General features: G+C 37.7%; 1 protein-coding gene across 2 annotated transcripts in view; it reads left to right on the forward strand.

The window, feature by feature from the left end:
* The window catches only part of LOC131066456 (uncharacterized), a 316,657-nt gene extending 301,398 nt beyond the window's left edge, over positions 1–15,259 (forward strand). Inside the window, exons 13-14 of one of the 2 annotated variants that reach the window (XM_058001209.2) lie at positions 13,756–13,821; positions 14,261–15,259. In XM_058001209.2, the coding sequence (XP_057857192.2) occupies positions 13,756–13,821; positions 14,261–14,440 (246 nt within the window). In that variant the 3' untranslated portion in view covers positions 14,441–15,259. Of the gene's footprint in view, positions 1–13,755; positions 13,822–14,260 lie in introns of those variants that run through there. The other variant, XR_009111667.2, reaches the window with a different exon arrangement.
* The last annotated feature ends 5,172 nt before the right edge of the window (positions 15,260–20,431 follow it).

The following is a 20,431-nucleotide window of genomic DNA, read 5'->3' on the forward strand; positions in this document are numbered from 1 at the left end:
TCCGGGCTCTGGATTCTTCCCTAACTACCTTGGAAAACATCCGGGGGGCCTTTCTTTCCGGTGGCTGATCCATCCTCTTCAATAATTCTTCTAATTCCTGAGCAGGATTGGGCTCCCCTCCTGCTTCATTTCCCAATCTGCCTATCAACCAATCCGGCGCGGGGAAGGAATGGCTGTAATCCTCTACATGCTCCCATTCTTGAGATTCCTCTTCCATTTCGCCAAGGATAGTCTCTATGAAATTATCCTAGCGAACTTCTTCCAGGTGCGGGGAAACCTCTTGCCTCTGACTTCTTGGCTGATGACGGCCCTGTGAAGCATTGATGTTGAGTATATCAGGTGCTAGAGCGTTTCCTGGAAGTGGGCCTGCGGGATGTGGGAACATTTTTGTTGGTTGAAAATTTTGTACACTTGGGGGAAATATACAAAATTGTGGTTTCAACCACAGCACACGAGTAAAAACTCTCCTAATTAAGGGAAGGCTCCCCCTATCTAACTAAAACTGAAATAAAAACAGGATGGGACAGCAGTCTTCCTTCATTCTTCAAGAAAGACAATATCCTTTTCTCTTCACAGAAAAGGATAGCAATTGAAAATGAACAGCAGTAACTACTTTCAAGTGAAATGAGAGAAAGGAAATGAAGTTTCCTGAAAGCGCAAAGACTTCCGTCACTTCCTTCGGGACGGGACAGCAATATCAAGCTCAAAGCCTTGACTATTGGAAGTCCTATCTACCCTTTGCTATACTAAATTTTACAACGAATAAAAGACAACAGCTCAAAGACTGGAATAATTTATTCTTTTAACACAAAGACAAGAAATAATGCAAGCTCAAAGACTTGCTGCTATTTCTTATCAAACAGTAATTTTTCCTCAAGAATAGACGCAAGCTCAAAGACTTGCTACTCCTAGAGATTTTCCTATTTTAATTAATCTTCTCTACTTGCAGCTCAAAGACTTCAAATCAGATTGGACTAAGCTCCTTTAGAAACACTTTGCATAGAAGAAATAAAAAGATTCAAACTCAAACATGTAGCTCAAAGACTCAAAACTTGAGTAATCCTTCTTTCTTATTCTTCAAAACCTTCAATTCACATACATAAGCTCAAAGACTTCTTGCTGTAAATTTGGCAGAGTTTTTGCTTGCTTTCCAAAAGATAAAAATTACAATAGACTCCTCCAATATTTATAGAAGAGGAGCCTTGAGAAAAAGGTGGGAGGATCCTAACTAACTTGAGAGATTCTCTCAACCACCGAGACTCATTCAATAACTAACTGAGACTTCATTAACTAACTAAGAGTTACTCTAACTAACTAAGACTTATTCCAACTACAGTCCTAATCGGACACAACTTGTAGTTGCCTTACATGTAATTACAAAAGTGCAAGTAATGTGTAACTTGCTTTTTACAAAAAATACTTTTACATGTAACTTGTCAAAACGAAATTACAAATGCATAACTAAAATTATTCCATGTGTCTAAAGACACGACTCTAACTACATCATCCTTTGTCTGTGATGATCTTCATGTCGCTTCAGGATGCTAGAACTTGAAGTATTATAGATTGGTAAAGACATCTTGAACCGGAACGGGAACTTGCATCCTTGTCTTCTTGCTTGGGGTAGTACTAGCTTTTCAAGAGAGAACGGGCTGCCTTCCTCTTTTCATGTCATGGCCATCTTTGTCTTGAAAGCATTTTATGCTCTCAACCATGAATTGTTGTTGTATTTCTTCTTTGTATCATCCTTCATTCTTGAAATTTGCTTGCAAAATAAGGCCCATACCTTAATCCATTGATTTGGTAGATCGTGTGTGCAAACCGGACTAACAAGGGAAGAGAGAAATTGATGCAAAAATGGGCTCACAAGTGAATTTCGGGTTTTGGAAGTTGCATTACATGTGTGGGATAAACAAGAGCATTAACTTGCAATTGTGGGGAACAAACATGCAACTTCATATGTGTAATGGGTAACTACAAGTTTGCACTTGTAATTGGAACTTTAGAACTTATTTTCAAGTGTTTTTTGAGCGTATTTTGGACCAATTTCGGGTTCTGGATGGCTGACCGTAGGTAGGCTTTAAATGGGGAAAATGAATGAAGATGTGAAATGAATGGATGAAATGGTATGTATGGATGATGGAAATGAATATGAAAAGATTTTGGGAAGATCATCTCCAAGAAAATGAGAAGAACTTTCAACATGTAATCCGGTTCTAAAACCCCGATTTTGAAAGAATGGGTATTTTTCATCTTTGCAACTTGGAATTTCAACAAAATATGGTTAAATCTTTTATCCGTAAGGGAAGAACAATTATTTTCATCCAACTTGTAATCGGGATTTTAAAATCCCGAATACAAGTAAAGAGGAAAAATGGGGAAGAACAATGCAATTCTAAAATTGCTTTACAAAGGGGAAAATCTCTCTCACAAAATCTGATTTTTGGGGAAGAACCAACCATTTACAAATTTACAACTAGAAAGGAAAAACAAGAAAACAAGAAAAATGAAACAAGAAGAAAATAAATCTTACCTTGCTCCAATCTAAAAATGCCTCTCCAAAAGATGATCAATCTTTGAAATAAAGAAGAATATCTCTTAAAAAGAAATTAACCGTATTCCAAAACCCTAGCCACGTTTTTGAAAAAATGCCCAAAACTGAAAAACGTGGCAGCAAATGCATGAGAAATGGCATGGAAAATGGCTAAGACTCTTTCTAACCTCAATACCTTAGCATACCAAGCCAAAATGATTCATAACATTGCTGATTCGTGGCATTTTTAATGAAGAAAAACGTGGTTTTTTGGCAAAAACGTGTTTGTTGTTATAAAGCTAAAAACCAGCAATCTTAACCTCCATGTGGTGTGAAAGGTGTTTGAAAATGCATAAAAATAGGGAGGAATCCAAAACGCTTTCTATCTCCCAAAAACAATGAAAATCGGGTTTTTTTGGAGGATATGACAAGTTTAAAATTTCACTTTTTCAACATGTTAGGCAAAATCGGGATTTTTTGGCCAAATAGCAAGTTTAAAATGTCAAAAATGCACTTTATGAGCAAAATCGGGTTTTTTGGACCAAAGTGCAAGTTTTAAATTGTCACTTTTTCACTTACAAGGCAAAATCGGGATTTTTAGACCAAATAGCAAGTTTAAAAATTCACTTTTTCACTTACCAAGCCAAAATCGGGATTTTTTGGCCAAATAGCAAGTTTTAAAATTGTCAAAAATGCACTTGCAAGGCAAAATCAGGTTTTTTGGACCAAAGTGCAAGTTTTAAATTGTCACTTTTTCACTTACAAGGCAAAATCGGGATTTTTAGACCAAATAGCAAGTTTTAAAATTCACTTTTTCCCTTACCAAGCCAAAATCGGGATTTTTTGGCCAAATAGCAAGTTTAAAAATTGTCAAAAATGCACTTGCAAGGCAAAATCGGGTTTTTTGGAGCAAACTGCAAGTTTTAAATACTTGTAAATGGGAAATAAAATCTCTACAACAAGTTATACTTGCTTGCACATATGTAATGGAGATTTAAAATCCCTATTACATGCAAAAACCATTAAAGTAGGGGTTTTTTGACCAAACTGCAAGTTTACTTGTAATTGAGTCAAAAAATCCCTATTTTAACTAAAAAAGACCAAAAAACAATAAAAAAGATAAAAACAACAAAGGGGAAATTTAAAACAAATTACAAGTAACATCTTCTAAATAAAAGTGCACATGTAATAAGTCAAAAATTCCCCTACAAAGACCAAAACAATGAATATCATTAAAACTTGCAGTTTGAAGAAAATTCTCCACCTGCAGTCGGGATTTTAAAACCCGATTGAAGGAAAGACATAGCAAACGAACCCAGAATTTGACGAAATTCGAAACGTAGTTTGAGGATGGACTGAGGATTAAGCCAGTCCAAGGATTAGTCGAAATTCTGCCTCGGGAAGAATGCCATAGAGTAAAATTTTTTATTTTTTCACAAAAATTTCATGTAATGGTCCTTCATTTTTGGAAACAAAAATGAGGACAACAATTTCTACTTCTTGTACGCTCGCGGAGCTAACTAGTGAATGTTCCCTTCCTGTCCTCGTTCTCTTATGTGGAGGCTCCTCCTGCTGGTCTTCCTACTGAACCTCGCGCGGGATTTCCTGTTGGGCATCCTTCGTCTTTGTTATCCTTGGCCTCTTTGGGGCACTTTTTCCTTTGTCTATCCGGGCCTCTCTTCCTGCCTGACCCTGTGAAGAGTCTTCAATTGCCTCACTGTGAGAATCCAGATTTCCCATCAGCTGGTATGTCAAGGGGGCATGGTTTTCAACCAACTTTCTTGTCTGCCTGTCAATCCAGTGCTTAGTGAATTTTAGCACTAGCCTAGCCAAAATGTTCAAATCATCTACCTCAGGCTCCGACCAACCTGGCAATAGGATAGGTTGATCTTTTATCCTCTCGAATTCAGGTTGCATCAAATCTAAGTCTTCCTTCACCTGGTCTGGCACCTGGTGGATCTCACTTATTCTGATGGTGTCGAGGGGCAGTCTGGAGTGCATTCTTCTCCGGATCTCAAAGTCATCCTCGGCACCGGCCCAGTAATCCTCCAAGTGAAATCTATGTATGAATTTGACACCGGCAACCTTCCTGATCTGGCTGTAAGGATCATATTGGGCCCTGGAAGTGTAAAATGGTAGTCGGTAGAATGCCAACTCGCTTGCTGCACTTTCAGCGGCCTCCAATCTTGGGCATATCTCCATGAAATCCCCCAAGACAACTGGAAATTCAATAGATTGCTTCTTCTTCTTCTTCTACAGCTGATCGTAGGCAGTCAATTGCCTCATGAGCTCGAGCAATATAAGCTTATCTGACAGATATCTAGGCAATTTGTAAGATTGGAAGGAGAAACCCTGTGTCCTGATGTAGGTGAACATGGGGAACTGCAGGAACGCGGCGCCATACTTCTGGACCAAAGCACTTGCTTAGGGAGACAACCTCATGTGCAACTTATTTTGCATAAGTCGTGTCAGGTACATGGTGAAGGTGTCATTCGCCAACTTGTAAGAATTCACGTTGTGGAGATGTAGCTGAGGATAACATTCATGCACCTTTAGCTGAGCTGGCCCGCAGCCCATGATTCCTCTTGCTGGCAGCCCATCGAATCCACCCCTTCGTGCCAACATATAGAATAGGTAGGAACTCATGAAAAGGACTGAGAATTTTTCTCCTGCAGGTTCTTTAATTATTCGTGCAAGTAGTGGCTGATCAATCTAGCCCAGTCAATCAATGTATTAGAATTCATGATCTCGCCAATGTAGAAGAACATCCAAGGCTCGAAGTTCACCGTGTGTGAGCATCCCATTACTCTGCTCAGCATTTTTATCATGTCCACATATTCCTGCTTGAACTCGAAGATTGTGAGAGTTTTGGGCATCTTGGAAACGTGTACTCTAGGTTTCAACAACCATTGCTTGTTGATCAAATCAGCACACCTGGTGGGGCCTGCTTCATAGACTGCTTGGGCTCCGCTACTGGTCCTGTATGTCATGGTGTAATGTGAAGGGATTCCGAAGGCTTCACCAATCGCCTCTGGAGTCAATGTTGCCAATAACTTGCCGTCTGGCGTTGAGATCGTCTTCCGCTCCAGATTGTAACGTGCTGCACATTCCAAGACTAGATCTGGGCATTGAATGGCGGGAGGAAAGCCAGCTGCTGCAACTATTCCACTTCTCACAATATTGACAGCTGTCGGAGATGGATTGTGTCCTACAGTTCCGAACATTCTTATCTTGAATGCAGCCCAGTTGAACGTGCCGAAGTTGGTATCACTAATCTCTTCCCATCTTGAATTCAACTGAGAATGGGGAAGAAAACCCTTCGTCTCTACTTTGATCATTGCCTACCTGGAGATAGTAGTTGTCCTGCTAGGTTCCGCCATCTTGGGAATACTTCAAAATGATGAAATAGAGACTAAGTATAAAAAACTTTTCACTTCTTCCCTCTTCCTTTCCTGAATCTCGCACGTGAAAAATGAAATGTTTTTTCCAACTTATATAGAATTCTCAAGAGGCATCAAATTAGTAACTGTATTTATGGCGTGTCATACTTTCCTTAATCACTATAACATGCAAGGCAGTTTCCCATGCGTGTGAGTTCCAATTTAGAACCTTCCTTAAATGCTCCCAGTCATGCGTCATACTTGGAAGATTCCTCCTACCAACTCGTTGATTCCATACTTTCCAATTTTGGAGGGAGATTGCAGGATTTTTCTCGGGATTTGCTCAATTCCACTCCGACTTGTCATCTCATGTCGTCGAAGGAACTTTTCCGGCTTTTCTCCATATCCCTAGTTTTTAGGGATCTTCCTAAATTTTAGGAGTTGGGTTCATTGGATGGGGAATTTCGTCCTGATTCGGAATCTATAAAAGTTTCCATATTTGACCAGGATTTGATGTCTAAAAATAGCATAATTGAAAATTCGCCCGAGGGGAATTTCTGCTTTTTATTCTTCCTTGACTCCTTGGAATCCGTGCCTTAAACAAAATTTCAAATTTTCTGTTTGGGTGAAATTTTACCATGCCAAGGATTCATGAATTTTCCACTTGTGAATGCCTTCATGGATTCAGCGCCCCAGATTAGACCTGGGCACATTTTAGCTCTGTCCATGGAGAGGCGGAAAATTGTACTTATGAATGCCTTCTTGATTTTAGCGCCCCAGGCCTGACCTGGGCGCATTTTTGCCATGTCCATGGAGAGGCGGAAAATTGCTCTTGTGAATGTCTTCTTGATTTCAGCACCCCAAACCTGACCTGGGCGCATTTTGCACATGTCCATGGAGAGGTGGAAAATTCCACTTGTGAATGTCTTCTTGATTTCAGCGCCCTAGACCTGACCTGGGCGCATTTTGCACATGTCCATGGAGAGGTGGAAAATTGTACTTGTGAATCCATCCTTGGTTTTGGTGCCCCAGACCTGACCTAGGCGCATTTTAGCCATGTCCATGGAGAGGCAGAACTTCTTGCTTGTGAATGACTTCCAGACTTAGAATATTTTGACCTTCCACTTCAGGGATGATTCTTCAGATTTAGCCATTTTAGACCCCTGCCTGTCTGCTTTCAACTTTCCAGATTTAGAAGTGATTGTGCATGTTGACTCTCCGTTGTCTCCTAGCCTGATCCTGCCACAAATAGACTTTCCCGAAATAGAAACTTTCCAAAATGTCAAAGTTAGAGCCCAAGACAGGGCGCGGGACGACTTACTAAAAATAGAAATTTATTAAAAATAGAAATTACTAAAAATAGTAAGTTTGATTTTTGGCAAAATGGCGACATTCTGGGACTCGGAAAAATCCCTAAAAAAAAGGGACTTTCTAAAAATAGAAAGTTACTCCGTTTGGGCTCAAATTTGCTGGGAGGTCCCTTGAAGGGTCCCGACTCCAATCGTATGCTTAGTTTTTCCGAAACCCTAACAGGAACCCCTAAAATCTAGGACAGAAGGCAAAACCCTAGAAAAAGGACAAAACAGGCCCTAGAGCTCACAGAATTTGCTTGACAGAGAAGCAGATTAACCCCAACTGACTCCCAAACACCCGTAATGCAGAGAGATTGAAGAGATTGCCACTAACACACACAAAACGAAAGCCAAACGACCAAAAGGGCCTAAAAGCAAAGGGGGGTCCCTATCTGGGATAGGGTGATGTGTGATTAGGTCACAACAGGGAGTTAACTCAATTTGCCCTAGAATTCCCAAATAGGGTTTGGATTATACTCAAGAATGTAAATTGTCAACTTAGTATCTTGATTTAGAGCCTGTAACCAAGTTAGTTATCACAAGATAAATAAACATATAGCTCAACAATGTTAAAAATAGGATTCTTATCAATTCAATAATATTCATAATGTACATTCGGAATTCCCGTAGGCTTTCCCCCAATAACCTATCCACGGGATGAAGCCCAGGAGCATGGAATGACACCCGCCATTCAACCTCCCAGCCCCACCCAGGGTTACCCAACTCGAATGTGTTGATGTTTGTAGCTATGGTTGGATCCTTCTATGGCCGACAGTGCTTATATAATTGTCTAATTGGCCTATCGGCCTTAGACAATTATAGGTCCAATTTATGGACACTTATTTGCACTATGTATTAATCACATATGTGCCGATTTGCTTTTGTAATTATGGTTTATATTTATCATGTGAATGGCCGACTTGGGAGTCCGCCACCTCTATGTATTGAAACGTGTTGTTCAGAGAATAGCTGACCCTTGGTGAAGGGTCACTTGCAATATATTTAAGGGAGATCGAATCTCCACTCATAATCATCGAACATACACAATTCTACAGTAGACTGAATTTAGAACAGAAGTGCTCGAAGGAGACAATCGGGTATTGTCTATGATTGGGAGGGCAAATCATTGCCCGTGGTTAATCGAGCACACCTAAAACAACATGGTATTAGAGCATATTCGATCTCGTGCCTGTTATTTCATAAATCAATTATCATAGCAATGTAGAGACAATGATATAAACGGCAATGAGTCTTCTCACAATAAGTATCTGCGTTGGGAAGCGCAGATACCACGATATACAAATGCAAGTCGATAATTATGTGAACTTGTCGTTACACAATCACAGAAGGATATGAACTCTGTGTGTCTGATCTGAAGATATGGTTATGTCTCAAATAGAATCTGTGTCTAAATATATATAAGGAGGATGTTGTTGAACAAACTATTCACTGTATATCGTTCTCCTTTGTATTGAGTCGTGTCTCTGATTAAGGCCAATAAGAGTCTAAATGTTGGCAATGTATATGCTGATGAATTGATCTAGAATGATTATCGACTCGATGGTGTTGTATGGTCTTCTAGAAAATACCGAACCGATTCCTTATTGATAAATGTTCTGCAATGGCATGACCAATGTCTATATTGTCACCCAAACTGTTTATCGAGTTGAATATTGCTTGAGATACTTCGTATATTCGCTAGTATTATCACCTGTTCACGATGATGTGGAGATGTACCGTTTGATCATTGGGTATGAAGATCAATGAAGCCATTGTATTTCAAGTCGCAGGAGGTAGTTGTGATGAGTTTGCTACTACAAATATGAATTATCCGATTTGGCTGGTGATCATTGTATCTCTGATTATGTAGTTCCAAACTGACTCGATCACCACTGGTATCACTGAATGCTCGAGCAAGTATGGGTCGCACGTATTGCAAAGTGTTGATGATGATGATCGGTGATTGCCAGAATGTCGTGATCTCAAGTGAATAGTATCACAATCTCAGAATGCTATTGTGAAATGTATGTCTGATTGTAGTGCCACGATGCCACCCCAAGAGTATAAACCTCTGGTATAAATGGCATATATATGTGTCGCAGATGTCATAAATATCATCGCCTTGTTATCGCAGAGATGTCCACTCGATATGATATGCAATCAGAATGTGATAATCTCTGCCACCACCTCCAATGGTGCCATGATCAAATTATACTGGTTATCGCGTTGGTATGTAAGTGATATGATCTCCAAGGATGTTGTGAACAGTGATAAGGATGATATTGATTTCGCTAATGCTGAAGATGGGTGCCGATCCTAGCATGAAATGCTATCGCTGATTAATTCGAACTACAAGGCCAAAAAGAACAAGACATTGACTTAAATTGAGACGCTCTCTCTGCACCACATTATACCGTTGTACAAGTGTGCCTTTTGAGTCAAGAACATTGTGATCTGCCTGAGAGCCCCCTAAACCTACCAGTTCATCACGATTGAGTTCCTTAAATAATTTGGAATATTGAAGGGATGATTGTCTTCACATTGGAGAGAGAGAGGGGCTTGCCCCTGTTGTCCTTAAGGACTGAGTTGAAACATCTCTCGAAGAGGAAGAATCTATACAGATTGTGATCAGTTTCTTCGAAGAGGAGGAATTAACATTCAGAGGGAGTTTGACAAACCATTTCAGGCAACCTTGGACGAGGAGGTCAGAAGGTTGATATCAGATTCAGAGGGAGCCACATCATCATAAAGATTTGTTAATGCATTCTTCTCTGCAAGAGAAGTTTGAGGTGCAAGCCCTTGTTAATGCATTCCTGTCTGTGAGAGAAATTTGAGGTGCAAGTCCTTGTTAATGCATTCTTCTCTACGAGAGAAGTTTGAGGTGAAAGCCCTTGTTCCACCCTCTGGAAGTAGCCATGGTGGATGTCATGTGAGAGACTCCATGAGTTAGCACTTGTGTTTATTCACCCTCTGGGAGTAGCCATGGTGAACATCATGATGAGATGATGACATCATGTTGAGGATTTGTGATGGGCACTTGTGTTCATTTGCATTTCCATTCATGGGAGTAGCCATGATGGACCCACCCTCTAGGAGTAGCCATGGTGGTTGTGTTCATTTGCATTTCCATTCATGGGAGTAGCCATGATGAACCCACCCTTTGGGAGTAGCCATGGTGGATGTCTCTATGTGACTCAGATATCGAGAAGGATTCCTCCCTAGCTAAGAGGGAGTGTTGATGTTTGTATCTATGGTCGGATCCTTCTATGGCGGACATAGCTTATATAATTGTCTAATTGGCCTATCAGCCTTAGACAATTATAGGTCTGAGTTATGGACACTTATTTGCACTAATGTATTAATCACATATGTGCCGATTTGCTTTTGTAATTATGGTTTATATTTATCATGTGAATGGTCGACTTGGGAGTCTGCCACCTCTATGTATTGAAACATGTTGTTCAGAGAATAGCCGACCCTTGGTGAAGGGTCACTTGCAATATATTTAAGGGAGATTGAATCTCCACTCATAATCATCGAACATACACAATTCTACAGCAGACTAAATTTAGAAGAGAAGTGCTCGGGTGAGACAATCGGGTATTGTCTATGATTGGGAGGGCAAATCATTGCCCGTGGTTAATCGAGCACACCTAAAACAACAGAATGGACCCTTAAGCCTCTTGCTCTCCTAATATAACCTACCTCCCCTCCATAACAGAACGGTAGTTTGGGTGAAAGTTTAAAGGAATCCTTATATCTATTCTAATATGCATACACTTCATCATAGCAAGAATTACAATGTAGATATGTATAACAGTAGCCAGATGTATTATTTGTAAAGTATTCCCAATTCATATCAATTGATAGACCAATTAATAGTTCAGTCAAGTCATAATGTCAAATAGTATGCAGTGTACCACAATTCTTTATCAATATAGAGACTGTTGTTTTAATTTAAATAAGTGAGCACGCTAGTACTTGCTGATTTGAATGTCTATTTCTTATCTTTGATAATGATCACTTGATGATTGATGTATTGTTGCTTAATGGTTGGTACTTGTATGAATGATTGATTGATTGCATGACTTGAAGTATTGGTAAGTGATGATTAAGTGATGGTTGATTAGGTGATCGAAGAGTGATGATGTCATGAATGCTGGTTTCATATATTGGTGATTGAATGAATGCGGATTTGATAGTACGATCTTATGATTGATTGTTTGCTTGATTTGATTATTGATGATTGCTTTTGTGGATCCATGAGAGACGAGTGATGGTTGAGTGAGACATGCTTGGATTGATCTCTCCTTTATACTTTATTGGTGAAAGAGTCACCACCTTTCATAAGAATTGAGTCACCAAACTGATCTCCCTTGGATCCCTTCCTCAAATAAACCTTCTTTCCTTTATATCTCCTAATGTGAGGGAGAGGTCACACCTCTTCATCATGTATGCCCTTTGGCAAGAGACGCGACCTTTCACAATTAGCACCCTTTTAAAAGAGTGCAACCCTTCATAGTTTATACCATAGTTCGCAAACTCAGACTCAAAGAGTACTCGACAAGTCCAAAACTTTTGACTTGGCAAAAACTCGGCATCTTAGAAAGTACTATAAAAATAAAAATTTCTTAAAGAAACATTTTTTTGCAAAATTCAATTACAAAATGTATTAAATTAAAAATTGATATCTTGAAAGAGAAAATGCATGGTTTTATGGCAAAACAACGTGTGAAAATGCATTTTAACTATAGTGCTTTACATGCGTCGGCATTTTTACCTGTTTTTTTCTTATGTCTATAAAAACGCAAGAGTTGAACTTGTAAAAACTCACCCAGCAAAAAAAATAGAGAGTACTCACAGAGTTTGCAAACCATGGTTTCTACCATTTGAAAGAGCCACTTTCTTATCTACTTCCCATTCCTTTTCTTCTTCCATTAATCTTTCCTTGATTTACATCCTCCCTTCTTCCTTTCTCCATATCTCCCCCTCTCAAATGAGGTTCTCCTCTCCCTTTTATATCTCATGTTTGAGGGAGTCACAACTTTTCATTCCATGTCATTTGACAATTCATTAACTTAATTAAATTTTAAATATATTTAATTATATTCTTTCATATTTTTATTTTTATTTTATTTTTATTAATTTTGTATTTTAATTTTATTATTATTATTTATTATTAAATTCTATCTCAAAGTGGGGACATTACAAAAACCCTCCATTTGGCGTCTACCTTGTAGAAAGAAATCAAGCATAATCTCCAGGAAACGTCTACAATCGGTCTCTGCAAGTGTAATATCCCTAATGGATATTGGCCTAATTTCCACTTTCCCTTCTAAGCAATTTTGTCAAACAAATTGCTATAAGACTCAAATTTCTAAAGCGCCGATATCAATGTTTGTTTGCAGGTTTGTATTCAAGTTTAGTTGCAAGTCTGTACAATAAACTTTGCATGAAAAGAACTTAACTTGCAAAGACTATACTTAATTCGCAAAAGTTTATACAATTAGATTTCCAACTTAGACTCTGATCATTCAAGCAGACAAGTATTTACTCATAGAGATTAAATTAATTAATTGAAATACACAGGAGCAATATGAAATAGTCTGACCTCATTCTCTGTAGCGAATACAATTCCCTGCAACACATTCACAGTTCTGAGATTTCCTCTCTTTTCAAATATGATATAATCAGAAGCAAGGCATCAATGATTTTGTCCTGAACTTCCCAAACATACTCTTGTTGATCAAATACTTCCAGGTACAAACTGGTTATTTCAGAAAGATCTCTCAAACATGATAGCAACTGAATATCATTTCTGAATACTCTTCTAACTGCAGGTCATGTATAGGGCCCCCGAGAAATCCTTAGGAGACAAGTCCAGATATACAATTCTGATGCATTCAGCGAGACCTCCAACAGCTAAGAATATAAGCAAAGCCAGTAAGACCACAATTCTGAAGAAATGACCCAACAATCACCTCTGTAAACTTATGCCCAGCATGATATCTTGATGCCATCCATCTGCTTTTTCATATAACTAGCACTTATACTCTTATTGGATGATTGATAGAACACTTAAAACAAAAATAAAATATGGTGCAATAAGTATTTTTTGTCATTATATATTGCTACTGTAATGGAAGGCATCTTAGACGACACAAGATATTTTGTCTGATGGCTTACTGCCTGAATATACAGCTGTGTAATATTCATCAACATGTCCATGATTTGTATATATGGTGGCATTCTATGGTTGCTGAAGTTACTAAGGGGATCTCTCTGCTCTTTTAATTGAGTGTGTGCCAATCTCACTGTTCATCAAAAAGCAAATAAATTTTACTTGCAAAGGAAAAAAAATTGTTCAGCCTGTAGTTGAGCAACAAATGCATGGAAATGGATTTCAATCATGAATTAATCTAAATTATGATTAGAAGTATTTTTCTTATTCTGTGGTACTAATTTAACTATTACCATGCCTATTCTACAGGTGGAGAGTCGGAAAGCAATTGCTGACCTTTGTGAGCGCTTCCTTTACAGTAAATTTAAGGAGCAGGTATATCAAAGATGTCAATATATCTGTTAAATCCATAATGATCGTGTCAAGTTCAGTTTTCATTTATCAAGAAGATGTCTGAAATATTTTAACATACTGTTGAATCGTTGTTTATGTACTATTCTGCTAGTTGAACATTCCTAGCAACCTTCTTAAGGTTGGAAAGTGAGACCTCGGATGTGTGATTTAGCATAGCATAGTGTACATGGACAAAGCAATAGGGAAAAAATGACCTACCATTAGAAAATTAAATAAGTGTACAAATTGTTGAACTCTTGATAAATTAAAAGAGAATGTTGTATTCTACTCATTGGCTTGATATTATCTGGTTGGAAACCATGTGTGAATAAACATTGCTGCTTCACCTCTTGAAAATTTTGAAGATCACATTGTTAATTATTTTTTAATTTTAATATGTATTGATTTTTGTTGCAACTAGATTGAGATGCCCATTGATAAAGCGATGGAGACTCTACTGAGGCTAGGACTTGTGACTGAAGACTTGAGTTTTGAAGAGACGCAAACTAGAGAAGTTTCAATGGTGCATGGGATCAAGGTTGTCCCACTCAATAGATCTTACGAGATCTTGAAAGAGAAATGGGGGAATCTGCTTCATTGATATTAGCTACATCAAATTGAAGTCAATTTTGGGAAATGCCAATCCTCATCTGTGTTTACCAATGTCCCATACAAGTTGTTCCTTTGAAAAATTATTCCCACTTCAATCCTTGTATTGCATTGTGTACAAGCATGACAGTACCGATGCTGTCGTGTTTCCGCTAAATTGTACAGCAAGTCATTTGTGATGCTGTTATTTTATTGTTGTGCTATAGGTGAGATTCAAGAAAATTAAGTTTTCCTTCATCAATTAGTTAAAATGAGATTCCTGGAAAAACGTATTTATAGAAGCTTATATAGAACAGAAGATTTTGAATTACCATACTAGATATTCTAATGAGTACCTTTGAAAAACAACAAAGAAGCCTAAAAACCAATGCAGAGTGTAAAGCTATGATATTCTGAGAAAAGATTATTGGTAGACTGCTATTTGTCAGAAAAAATCCTCAAAAATCTCAGTTGTTCCTGCAAATTTCTTTCCAACTGCCAGCAGCAGCAGGAATCTTCATCCCAAAAAATAAATGCTCCAATTTTCCAGGAGAGTGCCAAAATTTGGAGTTGCAGCAATATTTATGTTTTGCAGGATGCCTATGTGACACAGATAGAAATGGTAAACCTTTCCATGGAACACCCTTCTCGCTTGGTATATTTTTGAATGTTAAATCTGAGCTGTTAGAAGAGGCAGAGTCAACTTTTGTTTAAACTTCCAATTGCCATGCTACAAACTGCATTGTTACCAGGTGCCTGATCTTAGAAGAGAAGGCATTCTTCTTCCTCTTGTTAAGGCAATTCACTGGGATGAAAGACACGTTCCACTTTATTGATCTAATTATTTCAGTGCAACAAATACACATACAATAGTGGTCAAAATACAGAAATATGAATCTATGTTTCTATGTTCGAAAACAAAGCTGCTAGATTATCATTCTACTCAATAATGAGGAAATTAGGAAAAACTGGAAATTACAAGATGGTTAGTTACTCATTTCTATATGCTAAAATATTGTTATTTTGGTATGCATTTATGTGCAGAAGTGAATTGATTATTGTCTTATATGAACAATCAAATTACATTTATTTATCAAAACTAGCTGTTGGTTTTAGGTCATCAACCAATAAGATGTTTGTTGCTGAGCCCAATACTAGATGTTTTACAGAAAGAAACGAAATGTACAGTGGTTTCTTGATTGGAAACGCCCAATTGCTGACTTGGCATAATACAATTCCTCATTCCACTAATACGTTGCCCTGTTAACATTCACATCTGTAAGTTTTCTTCGGTTATGTTAACATGCTGTCTGCTCTTTCTGGTCATGTTCATTGGTGCCATTACTTAATTAAAAAAGCTATACAAATTCTGAGTGCATTCTCAATTTTCATATTTGACATCGGATCTGTGACATGTCCCACAATGATTAATCATACGCTCGATATCCTTAAATGTCTCCTTCAATCTGTATGATGGGCACAGCCAACAGAATCTTTATACCTGCCATCCAATATCATTAAATGTACACGAGAACCATAATAATGTTTAAGGAAATAAACGCGGACAACCTCTACTGGTGTTTCAAGATCCATGAGGGGACCTCAAAGTAAGTGCTAGGACCCCGAGGTACACAGATTGCATATACAGATGAGCTCAAGAATGTGTCCGAAAGATGCCCAATTTCCAGACTACAGGGGGGGTGCAGTTTTAACAACTGCATCATTTTCTTAAACTCAGTAGATGTTTGATTTCCAACAGTGTTAGCCATGATAAAAGCAGTTTTATTGGTACGCTTGCAGGAGCTATGAGGAGATAAGACGTGGGATTTGGGAAATTCGACAGCCAGGTATCTGGACCAGGTATCCTGAATAAATAATACTTGCAAGTGATTCTTGTAAGCTTATAATATATATTGAGTTTTGAAGGGAACAGTTTCAGAGTGCAGAATAGAGTAAAAAAATTGCATGTTCCATGAAGATTACACTTTATAATTTGTACCAGATGATTCAGAGGCTTTACTTTTGATAGAAAAATTTCCCTTAGAGAGATTTGCACATAACTCTGTGTCACTATTTCGTAGTTTGTTAATGTTTTGCACTTTTAGCCCAATGGGTTTGAGGTGTTGTGAGGAATGATGAGTTTCACATTACGGACTTGGTTTCCATTTCCATTGGCAAGCACCTTCTAGTGTCCATGGAAACACATTTAGGTATGGGTCGAACTAAAAATGATGATTTGAGGACCTAACTTATTTTTTTGCCATGGGGGCACCAGGAGGCATTGAGAGTACAACCATATTAAGGACATAAACTCACCCATTGTTTAACATTTTATTTCATTAATGCATTGAACAATGTATGTTATATGCATTTTGGGATATAAAGAGGCTCAATATCAAAGATTGTAAAATCAATCTCTATCCAATAAGCTAATCAAATGATGAGATTCAAAGTTTGTATGGTGGCAACATGTAAATCTAAAACTCATTTGCAAATCTGAATGTTAAGCTGCCTTAATTGTGGAAAACCCATGATTAGATCTTTTTTCTTTATGATGTCAAAAATAAGCCTGTTAACTATGCTTAAGAAACCTATCTTATGTGAACTTATAATGGCAATAAATAATTATTAACATCAGCATAAGACAGTAACAATAAAGCATAAATCAGCAACATAACATTCACATAGCATAGAATTTACATGGAGAAACCCTTCCAGGAAAAAACTCCACCAAGAAGAGAGGACAAGCGTGTGTTAACAACAATAAATGTGCTTACAATACAATCACTTCCATTCTCCTATTTGCCTTCACCATAGCAACACATGTGGTGTAATGTCCTCTTCTCAACAGTAATCAGTTCAGTTCGTCGTTAGCCTATCCCAGAGACCCGTAGGTTGGTCGAGAGCAGAAATTAGGGTTTCCTACTTCTAGGAGGATGTTTCAGCATTTTTGGTGGCTTGCATGTTGGAGTTTTACAGTTTTGGTTCTGGATTCCTTCTGGGTCTTCAAAAAGCTTCATAATGATGGTACATGCATAACAAGCAATGGAGTTTGGTACTATTTTTAGTAAGTGAGGGCGAGGATAACTCATTTATTTGGGTTTTTATGGGTTTTCAAAGAGCTTCGTGATGGTGTGGCATGCAAATGAATCTAAAGACTTTCCCGGACTTACTATTTTTAGTAGGTTGCAACAGCTACTCAGAATGTGGTTAAAATGCATCTGGACACACTATTTTTAACAGTAGGCTATTTTTAGTAAGTGTTATTTTTAGCAGGGTTTCAGCAGGCCAGTTCAGACGGCTATTTCCGACAGGTCAGTTTGAGCAGTTGGTCTTCCAGCATTTTTGGAGTTATTTCGGCATGTCTGAGTTTATGTTGGGCGATTCTCGGTTGAGGAAAATATTTTATAAAGTGAATTATTAATAAGGCAAGATGGATGCCTTAGGAAGAAAATAAGTTAATTTTATGATATAATTCACTTTATTACTTTGGATGCCATAATACAATTTATTGATATATTTTTATAAAGTATATTGGCCACCTTGTGATGGGTGATTTTGGGAAAAGAGAAATGAAATGCAAGTTACAAATTAAAGAAAAATGAATGTGCTTTTGGATTTGGCACCCATCTGGGAGGGAAATGTGAATTTGAATTTGGAGCTTCAAAAAGCTATAAATAAGAGTGTTGGGCTCTTATTTTGGTATCGATGAATATTTGCAACGAAGTGTTACCGAAATTTAGTCTGATTGCTTCGAGGAATGCATACCTCCTAGCTAGTTCTTGGCTTCTTACTTGAAAGATAGCAACTAATTGAGATTGTGAGACTTTTCTTTACACTGAAGAGTAGATGGAGTTCATTGTTGTAGTGTCATTTGATGTTTTTTAATGTGTTTTGGGGTGTTTGTGAGTTTTCAAGTTGCAGGTTGATTGTAGAGTTGAAGTGTTTTTTTCCATCATAAGTCTAAGGGGAGATTTTTGTTGCATCTAGGTATTCACTCTTTATTTTCCTTAGGCCTAGGCGATCCCTAATGCCAACTTTCAGAGGTTAATTCAAAGTTTTGGATTTTATATTGCAAATCGCCCTTCTACCCAGGTCGTACCATGTTTGAAGTTGTCTTGGAAGGCATGCATTAATGATTTGATCAAGTTTGCAACTACTTGTTGGTCTTGGTTTGGACACCTCCTCTCTAGAATTCATTTGCATTCAATTTCAAGTCTGTTTGTTGATTTTTGGTGAAGTTATGAGCATTTCAGTAGGTTTTTATGTTGTTGGTCTGTGTTTTTCAATTTGTTGGTGAAGTACATCAAACTTAGAGTTTTGGAGTTTGGGGTTTGTTTCTTGGGTAGTGAGTCTCTTGAAACTTGTGGAGTATATTGAGCATTATTTGCAATTGTTGGACAGCAATATCTCTTGATTGGCCATTCATGTTATGTATTGTAATGTTGATTAGTAGTACTAATAGCAAACTTAATTTTGAATTGTTTCACAACACCCACTGAATAAGTGGAAGAGGCTAGCTTCGCCACCTATCTTTATTTCATTGTACTCATGTCCTCTCACTAAATAAGTGGTTGAGTAGATAGTTTGTTATTTCCAGTCCTCCCACTGAATAAGTGGTTGAGTGATTGTCTTGTTTAATTTTAGTCTTCTTGAATTTGTAATTGGCTGGTTATACCACCAAGAAGTTGTTGTTTCTAGTATTTCTTCATCGCGCTGAAAAGTGGAAGTGGTTGGTCTAACCATCAATATGTATTTCTCTCAGTATTTCATTATGCTAACGCTAATGGGTGAATTTAGTGTGTCTAAAAATTAAAAAAAAAATTGTGGGGGGCATTCTACATGGACATGAACAACCTCCTTATGCCTTCCATCTATCCTCCATTCCTATAGAGAAATCTACATTTAACTATTCTACATTCCATTACACCATACAATCTGCACCCAAAATGTTGTATTTATAGAACAACAAAAGCTCTAAAACCATCAATAAAGATTCCCAAAGAAGACTCTTCATTCCTCACGACCACAACCCTTAGAATGTCTCCATGGAACTCGAAAAGACATTGTTTAGCTTACAATACTTTCCCTCCAACATGGACACCTATACTTGCAAGATAAACATTACATTAATGTAATAAATGATCAGAAATCAAGAAACATTTGTTGCCTCTTCCATGCTCCCACTTGGAGAAGCCCATAGGTCACTCTTTTTCTACTTTCTTAAGTTATTAAATATCTTATTCTAGACATCCATAAGTGGAGAAAACAATATTAAAGAATTGTGTTCACAACCCACTTTAACTGCTACTAGTGGAACCCATCACCCCTTATGAATGTATTAAAAGTAATGGTGAGAATGAAATATTACAAATTATTTTTGTAACAATGCATACCTATGGACTAAGGACTAACCAACCCAAAAAAATTATGTAGTTTCCATTTTCTTCTCATGTGTTAATGCAAGTCAAGAGTACTATTTAACTTAGCGCCTATAGATAGTGTTAGGATAGTAACTACATTATTTTTCCCCTTAACATACACTGTCAAAATCATATGTATATAGTCTACTCACCCGCTTTTGTTGAGTATCATTGAGATCTTTCTAGTTCATGAAATATTTGATGCTTTTGTGATCTATTTTTATGATGAATTTCCCCCCTACTAGATATGGTTTGAATTCGGCCAAACAAATCATGATGGCCAATATCTCCCTATAATATATGGAGTATCTCTTCTCTACATCTCTCAACTTTTAGCTCTCAAAGGCTATGGGGTGCTCCTCCCACATCAAAACAACACCAATCCCCTCTCCTAAAGCATCACACTCCAACTCAAAATATTTGCAGAAATCTAGAATTGCCAATATTGGGCATGTCTACATCACCTTTTTGAAGTGATCAAAACACATTTGCACTAATTGGGACCACTCAAAAGCTCCTTTTTGTCAAATACATAAGTGGAGCTACAATATTTTAACCCTTAACAAACCTCCTACAAAAAC

This window comes from Cryptomeria japonica, chromosome 11, assembly GCF_030272615.1.
Source record: "Cryptomeria japonica chromosome 11, Sugi_1.0, whole genome shotgun sequence".
Taxonomy (NCBI): Eukaryota; Viridiplantae; Streptophyta; class Pinopsida; order Cupressales; family Cupressaceae; genus Cryptomeria; species Cryptomeria japonica.